A 20,791-nucleotide genomic window follows, 5' to 3' on the forward strand; every position below is an offset into this window, starting at 1 on the left:
TTCTTTTTAATTGGTATGGATTCTCTATTTCTTGCTCTGTGTTAGATAGATGCTTGTTGAACACCTTTCACCCAGAGCACATAACTCCACTCTGAAACCTAGATGAGGTTGCAAAGCCTACATGAAAATTATTTTTGTGTGTTGTAGATTGTGTAGAGCACAAAAGCCATTAACAAGCAAATATATTACAGTGTGAGAGTAAAAAATTCCAAAATCCTTTAAAGGGTCACTCCAAGAGGTGCAGCTATCAACTTCACACAATACTCTTACTATTAATTAATGCTGAATTAATACTTTATTTATTTATTAATTATTTGAGGGGCACTGCCCTGGAAATAATGCCATTAGACAACATGGACTGAAAATGCACAGAATTATCCAACACTTTTGCATTTAGATCAAAACAATGAGAGCTATGGCTAAGGGCAAATCATGTTGAATTGAGCTTCTGGATAATTTTATGTATGTATTGACTCCACTTTAACTTGTCATCTAGCTAGATCACATGGAATCTTACATTTAGTGTAGGACTGTTGTATACGTCTGGTAAGAGCAAGTCATTTTTGCTTACTTGAACTCACATAATATAAGTCTTTGTGAAATTAGACTTCAACTATTGCCTGTGATCCAGTTGTAGGCCTGTTTGGATCTTATCAAACATAGAATTTTTTAATGAGTATTTAAAGCAGGGAACGCCAAGAACTTTGCAAATGTGCACAGTACTCACATGCATGCAGATCTCTCATCTGACTGAACATTATCCCCACTACCACACCATGCTGTCTGAGTGGAGAAAGGCAGAAACAGTTGATACACTGCTTTAGGTGGTAGTGCAGTCATGCAATGAACACTGAACTGCTTGTAAGCAGCTTCGTTTTATATTTGTATTATGCTGCATTAATATTTGAAAATCTGAATGTCTGTACAATACTTCGTGAAGAGCAATATTATACTGTTACCAACTGTTGGTGCAAGAGAGCAGACTTATAAAAATTTTAAAAATTGGGTTTACAACAGCATAACAACAGCAACATTTATTTATTTATTGTATTTCTTTTGCATGGAGACACCAACTGGTGTCTTTTGCAAATGTCATATCATTTTTTACAAGTTTAGTACAATATATATATATATATATATATATAATACAGGGAAACATTCCACGTGGGAAAAATATATCTAAAGAGAAAGATGATGAAACTTACCAAACAAAAGCGCTGGCATATATATATATATATATATATATAAAAAAAACAAAGATGATTTGACTTACCAAATGAAAGTGCTGGCAGGTCGACAGACACACAAACAACCACAAACATACACACAAAATTCAAGCTTTCGCAACAAACTGTTGCCTCATCAGGAAAGAGGGAAGGAGAGGGGAAGACGAAAGGAAGTGGGTTTTAAGGGAGAGGGTAAGGAGTCATTCCTATCCCGGGAGCGGAAAGACTTACCTTAGGGGGAAAAAAGGACGGGTATACACTCGCACACACACACACACATATCCATCCACACATATACAGACACAAGCAGACATATTTAAAGACAAAGAGTTTGGGCAGAGATGTCAGTCGAGGCAGAAGTGCAGAGGCAAAGATGTTGTTGAATGACAGGTGAGGTATGAGTGGCGGGAACTTGAAATTTGCGGAGATTGAGGCCTGGTGGATAACGGGAAGAGAGGATATATTGAAGAGCTTTTGAAGGTCAGACATACCAACAATTAAAGGGAACAGCCATGGGTACCAGGATGGCCCCTTCGTACGCCAACCTATTCATGGGTCGCTTAGAGGAAGCCTTCTTGGTTACCCAGGCCTGCCAACCCAAAGTTTGGTACAGATTTATTGATGACATCTTCATGATCTGGACTCACAGTGAAGAAGAACTCCAGAATTTCCTCTCCAACCTCAACTCCTTTGGTTCCATCAGATTCACCTGGTCCTACTCCAAATCCCATGCCACTTTCCTTGATGTTGACCTCCACCTGTCCAATGGCCAGCTTCACACGTCCGTTCACATCAAACCCACCAACAAGCAACAGTACCTCCATTATGACAGCTGCCACCCATTCCACATCAAACGGTCCCTTCCCTACAGCCTAGGTCTTCGTGGCAAACGAATCTGCTCCAGTCCGGAATCCCTGAAGCATTACACCAACAACCTGACAACAGCTTTCGCATCCCGCAACTACCTTCCCAACCTGGTACAGAAGCAAATAACCAGAGCCACTTCCTCATCCTCTCAAACCCAGAACCTCCCACAGAAGAACCACAAAAGTGCCCCACTTGTGACAGGATACTTTCCGGGACTGGATCAGATTCTGAATGTGGCTCTCCAGCAGGGATACGACTTCCTCAAATCCTGCCCTGAAATGAGATCCATCCTTCATGAAATCCTCCCCACTCCACCAAGAGTGTCTTTCCGCCATCCACCTAACCTTCGTAACCTCTTAGTTCATCCCTATGAAATCCCCAAACCACCTTCCCTACCCTCTGGCTCCTACCCTTGTAACCGCCCCCCAGTGTAAAACCTGTCCCATGCACTCTCCCACCACCACCTACTCCAGTCCTGTAACCCGGAAGGTGTACACGATCAAAGGCAGAGCTACGTGTGAAAGCACCCACGTGATCTACCAACTGACCTGCCTACACTGTGACGCATTCTATGTGGGAATGACCAGCAACAAACTGTCCATTCGCATGAATGGACACAGGCAGACAGTGTTTGTTGGTAATGAGGATCACCCTGTGGCTAAACATGCCTTGGTGCACGGCCAGCACATCTTGGCACAGTGTTACACCGTCCGGGTTATCTGGATACTTCCCACTAACACCAACTTATCCGAACTCCGGAGATGGGAACTTGCTCTTCAATATATCCTCTCTTCCCGTTATCCACCAGGCCTCAATCTCCGCTAATTTCAAGTTGCCGCCACTCATACCTCACCTGTCATTCAACAACATCTTTGCCTCTGCACTTCTGCCTCGACTGACATCTCTGCCCAAACTCTTTGTCTTTAAATATATCTGCTTGTGTCTGTATATGTGTGGATGGATATGTGTGTGTGTGTGTGTGTGTGTGCGAGTGTATACCCGTCCTTTTTTCCCCCTAAGGTAAGTCTTTCCGCTCCCGGGATAGGAATGACTCCTTACCCTCTCCCTTAAAACCCACTTCCTTTCGTCTTCCCCTCTCCTTCCCTCTTTCCTGATGAGGCAACAGTTTGTTGCGAAAGCTTGAATTTTGTGTGTATGTTTGTGTTTGTTTGTGTGTCTATCGACCTGCCAGCGCTTTCGTTCGGTAAGTCACCTCATCTTAATAATTTATTTTAGTTTAATATTAATATTCACTTGAAGAGTATAAACACTTGTCAATCAAGAAATGTTTCAGTTTCACTTTGAATAAGTACCCTTTGTGGCACCTTATAGAGCTCGGTAATCTGTTGTACCATATTTGACCACTAATGCATGGACTATGGTCTGTTGTTTTTAATTTTGTTCTTTGTCTGTAGTAGCAGTCTTATTTCTTGTATTATAGGCATGCATATCAGAGCACTTTGTTTCTTTGTTTTGATGTGTCACAAAAAATATAATTAATTTGTAAAGATACAGAGAGTAGACTGTGAGGTATTTATGAGGAACAAAGATTTCCCTGCATGAATCTCTATACCCTAATCCATCGATAATTCTGATTGCTCTGTTCTGTAGGGTTAATATTCTGTTCATATGTATGTCGGCAGCACAACCCCATATCTCTATCCCATAATTAATCTGTGGAAAAATGGTTCCGTAATAAATTGTTTTTAATGTCTGATGTGGAACTACTTTTGATAACTGGCTGATTAGATGTAATGAACTGCTGATTTTATTGCATAAAAATTTGATATGGTTTACCCATCTTCTGTGTCCACTACTTCAATTCCACCTATGTTACTGATAGAGGTTTGGTGTGAGTTTGTAAGTTTAAATGGCAATAACTGAGATTTACTGATATTAACTTTCAAACCTTGATCTTGGAAATAAGTAGTTATTTGCTGCAGTCCCTCAGTGGCTACCAACGTTAACTCATCATTTTGTTTACCAAGAAATAACAGTGAGGTATCGTCTGCATAGGTTACCAATTGGGAGTTGAAAGGTTGCTCTATATCATTTATGTACACTAGGAAAAGGAAAGGGCCCAAAATTGAGCCCTGGGGTACACCTTGTGTGACTGTCTCATATTTGGACTGGAAATTAATGATCTGATTATTGATTTTGTAAGTCAGCTTTGTACACCGCTTGCGGTTAAATAAATATGTAGCCAGCAATTGCATGGATGCAGCATTTACATTGTATGACTCAAGTTTACTTAAAAGTAACTCATGGTTTACCGAGTCAAAGGCTTTAGTAAGGTCTAGAAATATGCCAGCTGTTTGCATTCCTTGATCAAGGGCACCATACATTTTGTGAAGAAATTCCGTAATTGCTGTGATAGTACTATGATCTTTTCGGGATCCGTGTTGTGTCTCTGTTAGGAACTTATTTTTCAAGAAATAGTCACTAAGTTGTGTCAGCAGCACAACTTCAAATACTTTGCTGAAGACAGGTATTAATGATATGGGCCTGAAATTTGAAACCTCTTCCTTGGATCCTTTTTTATGCACTGGTTTAACTGTGCTCCATTTCAATACATTTGGAAATGCATGTTCTCTGATACTGCAGTTTACCATGTGGGTGATTATTTTAACTAATTCCTTATTACATTTTTTAATCATGATACTACTCAAACCATCCCATTCAGATGAGAACTTATTCTTTAGGTTATTTATTATCCTGCCTATTTCTTTTTCACTTACTTGTTTGAAATCAAAAGGCGGCTCTTCAAAGGGGCAGAGCTTTACCTCACTACTCACAACTGTGTTATTAATTGGACTAACAGCTGCAGATATAAAGTATTTACTGAAAACATTGCAGACTTTATTAGGATCTTTAATTGTGTTTCCTTCATGTCTTATAATTAAAATTTCAGTTTCTGGCTTCGGTGTGGCTTTGCGAAATTGATTTACAATTCTCCATGAGGTCTTGGTTATATTGTCTGATTGAGCTATTTCACTGCTGTATATCTGTTTTCTTAGATTTGAAAGCTCTTTCTTAAAGATTTTCTTGGCTTCGTTGTACTTGGCCTTAAAAACCTGCAGGTTTGTTGACTTGTGTAACACATCCAGGTCCTGGATGTTTTGCCTGAGTTTAATCATATTTGCTGGAAGTATCAGTCTGTTGGTTTTTGCACTTTGGTTATGGGTGAACACTCTTTGTATTTTCTTAACAGGGCAGCATCTGTCAAAGTGTCTTAGCACAGTATCATAGAATTTGGCCCATTTGTTTTCAGATCCTTCAGTCTGGTAAACCAGATCCCAGTCCTCTATAGCTAATTTATTTCTTAAGGCAAGGTTGTGTCCATCACCTTTTTTTGTTAACTGCCTTCTGACTCAAGAACATAAAAAGCAGACTAGCACAGGCGAATAGAGCATTCCTAAGCAACAGAAGTCTGATAATATCAAACATTGCCCTTAATATGAGGAATAAATTTCTGAGAATATATGTTTGGAGGACAGTACTGTGTGGTAGTCAACTATGGACTGTGGGAGAACCAGAAAAGAAGAGAACTGAAGCGTTTCACATGTGTTGCTATAGAAGGTTTTGAAAATTAAGTGGACTGATAATATAAGATAAGGAATGAGGAGGTTCTCCACAGAACTGACAAACAAAAAAATATATGAAAAATGTTGACAAGCAGAAGGTACAAGATTGTAAGCCATGAATTAAGCTCTGGGGGGTAACCTCCATGGTACTACTGGGAGCTTTAGAGGGTAAAAACCACAGGGGAAAACAGAGATTGGAATTCATCCAACAAATAATTGAGAATATACGGTGCAAATGCTACTCCGTATGAGATGAAAAGGTTGGGACAAGAGAGGATATTGTGGCATGCTTCATCAATCCACTCAGAAGACAGTTGGGTGGGGACGGGAGAGGGAGTATGGAAGGGAAGTGCACACAATATTGCTGTTGTAATGCAATTATGTGTGTGAGCTGCATTTGTGTGAATCTGTGTGTGTGTGTGTGTGTGTGTGTGTGTGTGTGTGTGTGTGTGTGTGTGTGTGTGTTTTTGTTTATTTCAGAAGAAGGCCTTCTGGTAAAAACCTTATGTGTTTATTAGTCTTTTTGTTGTGCCTGTCTGCAACTCAACATCTCCCCTATATGGTGATTAGAAACCTATTCTTTTCACAATATCATCATTACTCCAACCCGAATTTTCCATTGTACCACCATACTTTCTTTTCTTTATACATAGTTCACTTTTGTTGGATTGACACACACCACCACAAGAAGCTGAATGTTCTGTTGACACAACAGCAACTTGCAATTTTTTTAAACCCTGTTTCCCTTTCAAACTTCCACTTTTCAACCAGTTATCAAATTTAATGTGAATGGAAATGATTCCGATGTGCAACTGACAACTTACTGTATGTATCACAATGAAAGAAGAAGTAGGCTACTGTTGAAAATCGAAGGTGTGACTGTCGTGTAACTGTTCCTTATTGCGTTCACAGTACTGGGGTCAATATTTTTGGAACACAGAGAAGCTTGCAGACTAAATTTCCATTTTATGGATATCAAATGCATTCCTAATATATAACTGTAAATCTAGTATTCATGGTAAATATTAATTTATTGCTCAAATAATGTGATAAATTTCTGATGTTGCACATATTTAACAAGGGGAATTATGGGTTAATTTAATTTTAAACTACTAATAATAACAATAATAATAATAATTATTATTATTATTATTATGGCAATGCCACAGAAAATTAGGAAACAGTAATAGCGCTAACCTCAAAATCCACCATTATGGAAAAAGAGGTATGGTGAACACCTTGCAACATTTTGCAAACCCCTGGAGGTTCACTAACCACAGGTCAGGAAACAATGATGTAATGGAATGCATCTTTCTGCTCAGACAGCATGGCGTGTCAGTGGGTTTAATGTGCAGACAGACAAGTGAGATCACGCATATAAGCCCGAGCTTCGCACATGTGCATGAACATAAGCCGCAAGTTGTGCTGTGTTCAATATGTCAGTTGACTTGTCCAAAGGAATCAAGAATGCAAGGAACTTGCTGGCATCATCAATTAGCTGCCTGTAAACATCCGCTGCCATGACAACTATGTAGTGTGTGAGTGATTGTCATGAAAGACTGATTTTGCAAAACTTCTGTACCTTCAATGGTATCACAAGTTCTGCTGCCTCAATAATCTACTCACCACTGCTGAAAGATTTATCTGATGTGGCAATTCTGAGCACTTTTTTGTAGCTTATTTTCAAAGACGGGCTGCAACAACCTGTTACTGACTAAAAACAAGAAATAATGGAATTTGCTATAAATACAATGGCATTCTACAAGCATACATGTACAAATACAAACACAATGATTTGCATGGGGTATGCACATTGAGAGTGGCTTACTGTACTGTACTGCTTGTTTTTAGGTCTGCCAACTTGTTCATTCTATCTTCACAAATTAAATCTTTAAATTCTTTGTCCATGGTGTCGCAATGCATTCCATAGCAAATCTGTTGTGTCTGGCGAATATGCAATTGCATAATAGACATGACAAAAAATGCAGCACCAAATATGGGAAGAAACAGTGCTGCATCACAATGCTAAATGAACTGTTGCACCACAGCAAGGAGTTCTGAGAAGGATCACGCAAAGCTGAGACAGACGCAACCAACCCGAGATGTACTGCATAGTGCTGAGACAGGCTAAGCCCCGGACAGCATGCACGCAGCACAGTGTGCTCTCAAGAAGCTCTGCACACTGTGACTGACCCTGCTTTAAAATCATTGGACAATCATTTATGTACATTAAAAATAAAGAGTGGGTCCAGTATCAAACCTTGTGGAACCATACATGTTGTGTTCCCTCATTCTGATGGTAGTTTCATGCCTGTGACACAGTTTGTCAATGTGACACCCACTTTGTTACGAAAGTGAGACTTCATCCAAACAAACATGGTGTCAATAATGCCATAACACCTTAGTCTGCCTATTAGAGTTTTTTGACACACAAAATCAAAGGCTTTTGTGAAATCACAAAGTACACCACTCAGATAATTTTTGTTGTTTAGCGCTGTTATGACTTCATTTGTGAAGCCTTGTGTTTCTGATGGTTATCACATTCTGCTCAGATAAATGATTCTACATTCTGCCACAGGCAAATTACTCCAAAAATTTTAAAAGGAATGAAGGAGTGAGAAGCATCAGTAATTACGGATAGTTTGCTTAACTACTGTTTCATGGATGGATGTAGCTACAACATAACCAAGTCTTCAGGAAATATGCCTTGAGTCATTAAATGATTGCAAACATAGCGTACAGTTAGTCCTTTCAGGTCAGATATCAATATTCTGCTACAAACAGCATCATAGACAGTAGAATTACATATTCTAGTGATTTGATAATTTTTAAAATCTCCTTAGGGGTTCTATTCTTGAGACTAATGTCTGTCTGTGGTGTACTGAGTGTTTGTTAAAGTAAATATAATGCATCTGTATTTGCTAGTTTATTAGTTGTTGCCATGTCTGTTGCCATGGGTGAGGAAGTAATCAGTGAATTTGATTTCCAATGATTTAACTGTATCACCATTTTTACCAGAGCTATTTTCTGCAGGCTCAATTTCATTTGGATTGCCACTGCAAAAAAGCACTGTCAACCCCTGGTCACATTTTATCACATCCAAAGCTACTGAATCACATAGAACTCAGCATGAAACACATTAAAATTATTTTTTTTTTTTTGTGCCACCTTGCGCCCAATGTACAATATACTTTTTCACCTGTAGCTTTATTACCACCAGCATGTGTTTATGCATGGTATGATCATGAACAATTTGATGTAATATGATCTCTTGATTCTCTAAGTTTTTGGTATGTATCTTTCATATCTGTATATTGTATTTCTCTTTCATGAGTTAGCGAGCACATCTTATTTTTAGTGATATGTGAAATAAAGGATAACCCTTGTTTTGTTTTGTGACTGATCTGATGATGGCAGTTTATCAAAGTGCATCATCCATCTGAAGAAATAAAGTGTGCTCTAGACAGACAATTTTTGATTAAATTTTTTTATTACATTAGTGAAAAATGCTGTACTAAAGATGTATGATCCACTGTTAGGAAACATAACTGATTTTGTTATAATGAACGATTGTTATGAAAGTATATGCAGCATAGGGTGTTGTAAGAGGGACAGTATTTTAAGACTGACATTTGGAGCAGAGCGTGCATGTTTGCACTGCATATTCCTCAAATAATTTAAAGTTGTGGTTTGGCAATTCGGCTGACAGGTGAATAGTAATGTGAGTCTGTGACGAACACTCTTTCTATGTAGGTGACAGGTCCATACTTGAAAACAGGTCTATCCTGTCTTAGGAGGTTTATTTCTTAAACACAATTTCTGAAGCCATTTAGATTCCACTGGAGTATGTCCATTACCTAGTGATGAGGTTTCTCTTCTCTTCCTCATTGTACCCTGGTTAGGAGTCCAAGATCACAGGAGGAGAGCTCAAGGGCCTCAGCGTCAAAGAAAAATTTTACCCATGATGCTTTAGTCTCCATTCTGATGCAGTTCTTTCCTGTAAATTTTCCTTATTATCGGGAAGCAATGAGAGATGCCCTGAGACTGAGTAAACCAAATATTGCGAGTGAGATGTTTTCTTTTTGGAGTAAGGATGGCACAATGTCAGCAATGAAGTCTGCAGAACTGGCTCTCTGGCAGTCGATGGCTTGCCAGAGATTGTAAATTGGCATGTGCAACAACATGGGAAAATGTTGGTGACAGTAGTTACTTACTGTATTCATGCTGAAACTCTAATGTTAACTGTAGGCTGTTTCAGAACTGATGCAACTGAGGTAACAAATGATGTGGGTGCTGACGGGCATGGACCGCAGAGGGAACACCCTGTACTGCAGCAAACCAAGAACAGAATGGCATCATTCCAGAAGATCACAGCAATCAGGCTTGGACTGCCGAGGGAACACCTTCAACTGCTGGTGGAGGGGGGAGGCCACAGACATACTGGACCAGGTCCACTCGAGGATCAGTCTCAGGTCACACCTGATGAAGGTTGCGAGCTATGTTACCGAAATATCATGCAAGTACAATGCTGATGTCTGGCAGAACATCCGACAACCCAAGATGTCGTCATGCAACTTGTCAGAACTGGGGCCTTGCAATTCATGAGCCTGTTGTGGGATGCACATTTCCACCAGTATGTTTTAAGTGCTCCAACAAACATTCAGCTTAAATGTGTCCAATCTAAACAGAATAAAATGAAATATGTGAAATCAAGTTTACAGAAGTGTGCTGTATGATGCAGTTACCCATCTCCCTGTCCCACAACAATCCCCCATTTACCCACTGTCTCCCACTTGATTCCATAAATTACAATCTACATCCAAATTTTTCACTCCCAAGTCATACCTTTCCTCTGTTCTATGTACCATCCTCCCCCTCCCAACCCAGTCCTCCACCTTACCATGTGCTATACGCAATTTTCCCTGCCTGAGCAAGGACAAGCTCACCAATGCCACATTCGGCAGCCTGGTGGGCACTCTAGCACCTAAGGAATAGGCAACCATTTCGACACCCCTAGAGTGCAGTTTGCCTACCTTCAGTTGCTAGAGCACATGGTAGACCGAACTGGTGTGATACTTTCTGACATGTACATTTGTAACATGCTCAGCAAAGTTGTGTAGGCAGCACTGGGGTGTTGGTGAACAGGGGGGGGGGGGGGGGGGGTAGTCTTAGAGAGAGGAACCCTCTGCCAATTTACTCATGCACTTGTTAATGTTCCACTCCCGTGTATCAAGCCACAGGAGGGCTGAAAAAGCATAAGTACCCTTTTCTGCTTCAGATAATATTCAGATTTCATTGAATAGTTTTTAACTGTCCCTAGGGTTTCCAACCTGTACATGAGAGCAAACATTGCTTATCCCATGCAGCTGAGTGCTTGGTCTTTAATGTGCAGATTATTCAACTAATTTCATGCTCACTCACAGTTCTGAATTCAAAGTTTGTACATTGGGGTGAGCAAATGTTTATCTTGCTGTTGTGGTCAACAGGTTGAGTTGGAATGCTACATAAAGTGATGAAATATTTATTAAAAATGTCTCAGATCTTCTATTAATTTTCCCTCATGCAATATGCTTATTTCTCTTGTATTCATATTTGATGGTGCTTTCCGGTATTGATTGATGAGCTTCCAAGATGCTTTACTCACATTGTCAGATTTAATGACTGTATCACCGTGCACCTTTTTCCTGAAATTTGAAAGGTCTGCCTTAAACATTTTCTTGGCTTTACAATACTTTTCCTTGAGGATCTACATCTACATCTATACTCCGCGAGCCACCTTACGGTGTGTGGCGGAGGGTACTTATTGTACCACTATCTGATCCCCCCTTCCCTGTTCCATTCACGAATTGTGCGTGGGAAGAACGACTGCTTGTAAGTCTCCGTATTTGCTCTAATTTCTCGGATCTTTTCGTTGTGATCATTACGCGAGATATATGTGGGCGGTAGTAATATGTTGCCCATCTCTTCCCGGAATGTGCTCTCTCGTAATTTCGATAATAAACCTCTCCGTATTGCGTAACGCCTTTCTTGAAGTGTCCGCCACTGGAGCTTGTTCAGCATCTCCGTAACGCTCTCGCGCTGACTAAATGTCCCCATGACGAATCGCGCTGCTTTTCGCTGGATCATGTCTATCTCTTCTATTAATCCAACCTGGTAAGGGTCCCATACTGATGAGCAATACTCAAGAATCGGACGAACAAGCGTTTTGTAAGCTACTTCTTTCGTCGATGAGTCACATTTTCTTAGAATTCTTCCTATGAATCTCAACCTGGCGCCTGCTTTTCCCACTATTTGTTTTATGTGATCATTCCACTTCAGATCGCTCCGGATAGTAACTCCTAAGTATTTTACGGTCGTTACCGCTTCCAATGATTTACCACCTATGGCATAATCGTACTGGAATGGATTTCTGCCCCTATGTATGTGCATTATATTACATTTATCTACGTTTAGGGAAAGCTGCCAGCTGTCGCACCATGCATTAATCCTCTGCAGGTCTTCCTGGAGTACGTACGAGTCTTCTGATGTTGCTACTTTCTTGTAGACAACCGTGTCATCTGCAAATAGCCTCACGGAGCTACCGATGTTGTCAACTAAGTCATTTATGTATATTGTAAACAATAAAGGTCCTATCACGCTTCCTTGCGGTACTCCCGAAATTACCTCTACATCTGCAGATTTTGAACCGTTAAGAATGACATGTTGTGTTCTTTCTTCTAGGAAATCCTGAATCCAATCACAAACCTGGTCCGATATTCCGTAAGCTCGTATTTTTTTCACTAAACGTAAGTGCGGAACCGTATCAAATGCCTTCCTGAAGTCCAGGAATACGGCATCAATCTGCTCGCCAGTGTCTACGGGACTGTGAATTTCTTGGGCAAATAGGGCGAGCTGAGTTTCACATGATCTCTGTTTGCGGAATCCATGTTGGTTATGATGAAGGAGATTTGTATTATCTAAGAACGTCACAATACGAGAACACAAAACATGTTCCATTATTCTACAACAGATTGACGTAAGCGAAATAGGCCTATAATTATTCGCATCTGATTTATGACCCTTCTTGAAAATGGGAACGACCTGCGCTTTCTTCCAGTCGCTAGGTACTTTACGTTCTTCCAGCGATCTACGATAAATTGCTGATAGAAAGGGGGCAAGTTCTTTAGCATAATCACTGTAGAATCTTAAGGGTATCTCGTCTGGTCTGGATGCTTTTCCGCTACTAAGTGATAGCAGTTGTTTTTCAATTCCGATATCGTTTATTTCAATATTTTCCATTTTGGCGTCCGTGCGACGGCTGAAGTCAGGGACCGTGTTACGATTTTCCGCAGTGAGACAGTTTCGGAACACTGAATTCAGTATTTCTGCCTTTCTTCGGTCATCCTCTGTTTCGGTGCCATCATGGTCAACGAGTGACTGAATAGGGGATTTAGATCCGCTTACCGATTTTACATATGACCAAAACTTTTTAGGGTTCTTGTTTAGATTGTTTGCCAATGTTTTATGTTCTAATTCGTTGAATGCTTCTCTCATTGCTCTCTTTACGCTCTTTTTCGCTTCGTTCAGCTTTTCCTTATCAGCTATGATTCGACTACTCTTAAACCTATGATGAAGCTTTCTTTGTTTCCGTAGTACCTTTCGTACATGATTGTTATACCACGGTGGATCTTTCCCCTCGCTTTGGACCTTAGTCGGTACGAACTTATCTAAGGCGTACTGGACGATGTTTCTGAATTTTTTCCATTTTTGTTCCACATCCTCTTCCTCAGAAATGAACGTTTGATGGTGGTCACTCAGATATTCTGCGATTTGTGCCCTATCACTCTTGTTAAGCAAATATATTTTCCTTCCTTTCTTGGCATTTCTTATTACACTTGTAGTCATTGATGCAACCACTGACTTATGATCACTGATACCCTCTTCTACATTCACGGAGTCGAAAAGTTCCGGTCTATTTGTTGCTATGAGGTCTAAAACGTTAGCTTCACGAGTTGGTTCTCTAACTATCTGCTCGAAGTAATTCTCGGACAAGGCAGTCAGGATAATGTCACAAGAGTCTCTGTCCCTGGCTCCAGTTCTGATTGTGTGACTATCCCATTCTATACCTGGTAGATTGAAGTCTCCCCCTATTACAATAGTATGATCACGAAACTTCTTCACGACGTTCTGCAGGTTCTCTCTGAGGCGCTCAACTACTACGGTTGCTGATGCAGGTGGTCTATAGAAGCATCCGACTATCATATCTAACCCACCTTTGATACTTAACTTAACCCAGATTATTTCACATTCGCATTCGCTAATAACTTCACTGGATATTATTGAATTCTTTACTGCTATAAATACTCCTCCACCATTGGCGTTTATCCTATCCTTGCGGTATATATTCCATTCTGTGTCTAGGATTTCGTTACTGTTCACTTCCGGTTTTAACCAACTTTCCATTCCTAATACTATATGCGCACTATTTCCTTCAATAAGAGATACTAATTCAGGAACCTTGCCCTGGATACTCCTGCAGTTTACCAATATTACGTTAACTTTTCCTGTTTTTGGTCTCTGCGGACGGACGTTCTTTATCAACGATGATAATGTCCTCTCTGGTAAGCCGTCAGGTATTTTATCGTTTCGCCCAAGGGGGGGTCCCTCTAACCTAAAAAACCCCCGTGTGCACGCCACACGTACTCTGCTACCCTAGTAGCTGCTTCCGGTGTGTAGTGCACGCCTGACCTGTCTAGGGGGGCCCTACAGTTCTCCACCCAATAACGGAGGTCGATGAATTTGCAACCATTATAGTCGCAGTCGTCTGAGCCTCTGGTTTAGACCCTCCACACGGCTCCAAACCAGAGGACCGCGATCGACTCTGGGCACTATGCTGCAGATATTAAGCTCAGCTTGCACTCCGCGTGCGATGCTGGTTGTCTTCACCAAATCAGCCAGCCGCCGGAAGGAACCAAGGATGGCCTCAGAACCCAAGCGGCAGGCGTCATTCGTTCCGACATGTGCTACTATCTGCAGCCGGTCACACCCAGTGCGTTCAATAGCTGCCGGAAGGGCCTCCTCCACATTACGGACGAGACCCCCCGGCAAGCACACCAAGTGCACACTGGCATTCTTCCCCGACCTACCCGCTATTTTCCTGAGGGGCTCCATAACCCGCCTAACGTTGGAGCTCCCTATAACTAATAGGCCCGCCCTCTGTGACTGTCGGGACCTTGCCGGAGAATCGGCCACTGGCCCAACAGGCGAGGCATCCTGTGGTGGCTTGGAAACGATGTCATCACCACTAGGAAGCACCCCGTACCTGTTGGAAAGGGGTAAGGCAGCTGCCACGCGGCCAGATCCCACCTTCGCCTTTCGGCCAGGCACGCGCGAGCCCACCACTGTCCGCCATTCACCCTGGAGTGATGGCTGACCGGTAAGATGCTCACTGCTGGAAGACGCAGCGACATCAGGGGTTCCATGTGATTCCAAGGCCACCGAAGTAGGCATAGGTCTCACCACAGTTGCCCCAACGCCACTACGAGCCGACGCCTGCGCCTCGAGCTCGATGAGCCTAACAGACAAAGGATGATATACTCTTTTGATTTACAAAGAAAGAAGAGGTCATGAACATTCTGCTTGAGTTTAATCAAACTACTTGGTAGTTTCAGCTTTGGTTTCTTTATGTGTTTTAGAGTCCTTTTTACATCTTTAACTGGGCAACAATGATTGAAATGTCTCAAAACTGTTTCATAGAATTGATCCCATTTCTTGTTTGAGCTTGTTGTTATGAAGAAGTATTGCATAGTCTTTGCCCTAAAGCCTTCTACAAATTTTGCTGTTCACAGACGCTTGTATGTGCGGTGAGTTTTATTGCTGTAAATGGTGCATTTCCTTTGCAACTTACATTTTATTTTTATTTTTTTCCTCGTTTATGTTTTATTGCTGCAATATTACATTGCAGTAATGGGCTAAAGTAAAATTCTTTGTTATAGATGAGTTCTTACCAGTCAAAACTACAAAAAATTAACTAAAAGCTAAACCAAAAAAAATTCCAGGATTCTTAAAAATTCCTGGGTTTTTCCTGGTTTTCTTCTGGATGAAAAAATTCCCTGATGTCCTGGAGCGTATACACCCTGCAGACCACACATGAGCACTGTGACATCTGTCACAATCCGCTGCCTTTGGTTCACTGTTGTTAATCATCTTCCAGACGGTTCCAACTTGGCCTCATCCATTTTTTGTCGGTTTACAAAACTTAAAGAAAACCTTCAAGGGCTCGCTTGGACAGTAATGAAGTGATGCAAGCAGAAGTGAGGCTGTGGCTCCAACACAGTCTAACATAATACAGTGATGGTCTCAACAGACTGGTCTCGCATTGGGAGAAATGTCTTCATCGCTAGGGTGACTATGTTTAGAAACATAAATGAGATGTAGAATGTTAATAATGTTTGTTTTATTCAAAAAACTTTACGAGTTTTCACGTAAAAAATTTGGAGGCATTCTTTTCAGCATGCCCTCATAGGTAGGAAGAGAACAATCTAATTCCATTTCTCTTTAAAATTCTGTCAATTTTTTTTTAATTAAAAGGTGTACAACTTTGCTTCCACCGTTTTCTCCCCAACAATTGAGGCTTTAATGAACCAATTGGTTACACACATATCATTCAAAGTATTTTCCATCGCTGGCCACTACTTTCTTCCACCTTTCAGGCAGTGCACGAATTCTGCGTTGAAAAAATTGTTCATCTTTTGAAGCGATCCACGAATCGATCCAATTTGTGACTTCTTCATGAGATCGGAAGTGTTGGTCAGCCAAGCCATGTGCCACTTATCTAAACACATGATAGTCAGAGGGAGCAATGTCTGGAGAATATGGCAGGGTAGGACTTCCCATTTTAACGTTTCCAAGTATGTTTTCACCTCTTTTGGAACATGGGGTCAAGCGTTGTAATGCTGCAAAATCACTTTATTGTGCCTCTATTGTGGCCATTTGTGTTTTAATGCTCTGCTCAAACGCATTAATTGCATTAGGTAATGGGCACCTGTGATTGTTTCACTTGGTTTTAACACCTCATAAGACAACACACCAAGATGGTCCCACCAAATGCAGAGCATGATCTTGGAGTCATGAATATCCGGTTTGGCCACTGACGTGGAAGCATAGCCGGGATACCCCCATGATTTTTTGCATTAATGGTTATCATAATGAATCCATTTTTCATCCCCAGTCACAATGTGATGCAGAAATCCCTTCTGTTTTTGCCTCTAAAGCAACTGTTCACAAACACACAAATGCCGTTCAACGTCTCTTGGTTTCAGCTCACACAGGACCGAAGTTCCTTCTTACTGAATCATGTCCATAGCCTTGAGACGTTTTGAAATGGCTTGCTGTGTCACTCCCACTAATCATGTCAATTCTTCTTGAGTTTGACACGAGTCTTCGCTCAGCAATGTCTCCAATTCTGCACCTTCAAAAACATTCTCTCTTCCACCACTATGCCAGTCTACGGCGTTAAAATCACCGTTATTGAAGTGTTGAAACCACTCATGACACGTTCTTTCACTAATAGCGTCCTTATCACACGTACTTGAGAGCATTCAATCAGACTCAGCCGCTGCTTTCTTCGTATTGAAACAAAACAGTAACACCCCCTGCAAATGGCGAGAATTTGGCTCCTAAACTGACATTTTCAATCTAGAACAACTTTATGATGCATACACAAATTGACCAATGTTTGAATGAGATTATGTTGACTGAGGTCCAAGCTAATTGCCTGATGTCTGCGATCTGTTTCTTTTGACCGCTACTTACCGTTGTTGCCACCGATCAGTAAATAGCAGAAGCAAAGTTGCACACCTTGTATGCACCAGCATTTATGAGAAACATAGCATCAATGATTTTCTGAGTTTTTTCTGTTTTCAGTTTTACTGTTTGTGCTTGGCTTAGTGCTTACCAATTCTGTCATTATGTGTAACCATTCTTATGTATGGTTGAATCAATTATGTCCTTTGACTATAGAACTTAGTGATATCAGACTGCAAGTGAGTGCAACATGACATGTATAGTGCAGGTGCTGTGTGCACCTTAACATTGCTGTGAACACCAACAGCATACTCAATTACTGAAACCATGCAAATCTGCAGTTCTAGAGCAATATTTTTCAGTTACACAGGATGAATCACAACCATACAAAGATTCTGGCAAAAATATTGAATTATTGGATGGTACCATAAAACAGCTGATTGTGATATGCGTGAACGACAGGTTAATCAACAACAAAAGCAGTTACTACCCTAACAAAGGTGAGAACCCTCACTTAAATCAGTTAAAATAGGAAAAGAACTACCTTACAAGAACAATGATCTGACCTCAAGTCTAGGTACAGCACCAACAGGTATATTGTGCACTGGACACACCAGAAGATGTGAATTTCAAGTGAAGCAATCATTGTCCTGCCATAGGCTGCAAAAGGTGAGTGTGCCACGAGACACATGCTAGCCTCTCAGCAGTTAGTTCATTGGCACAACTGATGATGACAACGTTGCCATTTGCCAAAATATTAAGCCTCTTGAACACCAAGATTTGATCATATGCTTGATTTTTTTTCATAAAAATATGTAGATAGCTCTTATTTAAACTGATTGCATACTCATAAGTATTCTATACTAGTTTTGTTCAAAAAGTAACACCGTGCACCTAAGGTAAAGGACATCCTTACAATTTGTGTAACACTAGTACCAAAGAGTATAGAGTACACACCTGGTTCTAAATATCCACCGGGCAGTTTCCAGTGAGGTACTGTATGAAAGCGTTCCCGAACAACCAATAGTTCTTGGTCCTTGTTTACAACAACAGCACCTACTCCTATCATTGTATGTGCATATTGAGGAATATTGCATATTTCTGTGATTGGCAGCCACTTGACCATGGAAACACTCATTGGTTCTGCATGGTGAAACACGAAACCATTCTGAAACAACATTTTTTTTTTACATGTAATCTTTTCAAAGATATTCCCAACACAAATGAAAACCTCATAGTAATATAAATAAAAACACAGAAATAACAGATGATTCATTATATATGAGAAGTTGTAATTAGTTTAGTGTTCTCTTCATTGTCCCTACACAGGAGCCGCTGTCAGGGGCTGTAATGTATTACTAGACTCCTCCCTTAATATTGTAACTTGAAACTGTTTAAGTTGGCTTTTGTAGGACAGCTGATGTATAACTTCAAGGGTTGCAGCTCAGATTTTACAGTATTTCTGTGACATCTACTTTGAGTAAAACAAACCTGAGCCCCAAGATATTCTTCATGGAAACAGTTTATAGGCTGTGGATATGTGATTTTCCGACATGACCTTTCTCCTGAGGGTGACAGTCCAGATACATATGCAGAAAGAAAGACACTGTAAAATATGAAAATTAGAGAGAAGTAACTTTTAATCAAACTATGAGATATAGCTGGGAATTGTGACTGAGCATAGCTGTCAAGTGGTTAGCACACTGAGCTTGCATTCAGGACAAACAGGTCTCATATATCATCTAGTCATCCTGAATCAAGTTTCCTACATTTTGTTATATCACCTAAGATAAATCCTGAGGTTGGTCTTTTGGAAAGCAATGGCTGATTTTATCCCATAAACTCGCGTACACATCTATAATAAGGCTGGATTAACTGTTGCTGGATTGTAGAATTGTTAAGTCACTAAAATACACTGGCAGGTATGAGAGCTGTACATGTAAAGAAGATACAAGCTTGCTTACATGATCCAGTCATCCTGAAGTTGGATCCTCATGGTTTCCCAAACTGCTGCAGAATGGTTTGTACTAATATGCCACGACCACACCTTTCTTTCCTTGCCAATTATTAAGAGTGTATGATGAAATAAATTTTTATATTTATTTTATTATACATTTATCCTGGCAAGGTTAGCTCCATCATATCCTCTCTTACTTCTAATCAAGCATGTTCATGTTTTATAATTATATTCATTGTGCGACATGAGTAGACAATTTATAGGCAGGTAGATGTAGACTCTGGGCTGTGGCAGCAATGGATGTAGCAAAAGAGAAGGGAGAGATATAAGGACATGGGGAAATAGCAGGATACATGTAATGAAGAGAAGAAGGAAAAAGAAAGAAATGACACGATTGAGAGAAAGAAGGGTGACTGGAAGAAAAAGTGCATATTTGCTTCATTGTTTGACACACAGATATGACCAATTTTTGGAGGAAAAATCATGAGGATGTCAAAGTATAGTGCCTCAACTTTTCCTTAAATGCAACAAGGCATAAAACAGCATGTAGAGAGCAGGGTAGCATGCTCCAGGTGGACATCAATAATGAATAAGAAGCTTGTGAATGTTTTTGTTCTATGGGTGGGCACAGCTGGTCTATTGTTTGTCATGTATGCTACAAAATCTGTAGTTCCCACCCTCTTATAATTGCAATTCACACTGAGATGATTAGCCAACAATAGATTTTTTTTAAAAAAATAATGTTCCCCTCTGCTTTTGCTTCAAGCCAATGTACAGTGGCTTCCATATGCATTTAATATTTTAATACAGTCTTTATTTACTTGAAGTTTACTTTTAGTGACTATTCTTATTTATAGCTTGGCTCATCATCTGTTTGGTATTGAATCATTTAGAAAGTGTGCACACATGCAATTACAAAATGATAATCTATGCAAATGAATTTAAGCTGAAAAGCAATCAGAATTCTTTTACAAAATTCTCCAGGTTCTATTTCAGAAATACTAAGAAAATGAAAAGGGAACAAAATGGCACTCAACAATTACTTTGTTAATATTACAAATTGATACTCTTATGAAAGACAGCCACATAACATTTATTCATAAATCATTGTACTGATGGAGATGGTAACTTTAAATCAGTAGCACAGCACACATTCAAACCAACTTCATTATTATTTCACTAATATTAATAACTTAGACAAAGGATGACACCCAAGACAATACAAGAGTTAATCAGCTTCACAGTCAGGGTCAAAGCCCCACACACACACACACACACACACACACACACACACACACACACACACACACACACACAAAGAGAGAGAGAGAGAGAGAGAGAGAGAGAGAGAGAGAGAGAGCTCAACCTTTATA

At 40.3% G+C, this 20,791-nt stretch overlaps 1 protein-coding gene across 4 annotated transcripts in view; it reads right to left on the reverse strand.

The window, feature by feature from the left end:
- LOC124777373 (nucleoside diphosphate-linked moiety X motif 6) overlaps positions 1–20,791 on the reverse strand; it is a 110,612-nt gene that overhangs the window by 24,700 nt on the left and 65,121 nt on the right. For all 4 annotated transcript variants that reach the window (XM_047252758.1, XM_047252761.1, XM_047252757.1 and 1 more), the window contains one exon: positions 18,419–18,629. In XM_047252758.1, coding sequence (XP_047108714.1) covers positions 18,419–18,629 — 211 coding nt within the window. The remainder of the gene's footprint in view (positions 1–18,418; positions 18,630–20,791) is intronic.

This window comes from Schistocerca piceifrons, chromosome 2 (genome assembly GCF_021461385.2).
Source record: "Schistocerca piceifrons isolate TAMUIC-IGC-003096 chromosome 2, iqSchPice1.1, whole genome shotgun sequence".
Taxonomy (NCBI): Eukaryota; Metazoa; Arthropoda; class Insecta; order Orthoptera; family Acrididae; genus Schistocerca; species Schistocerca piceifrons.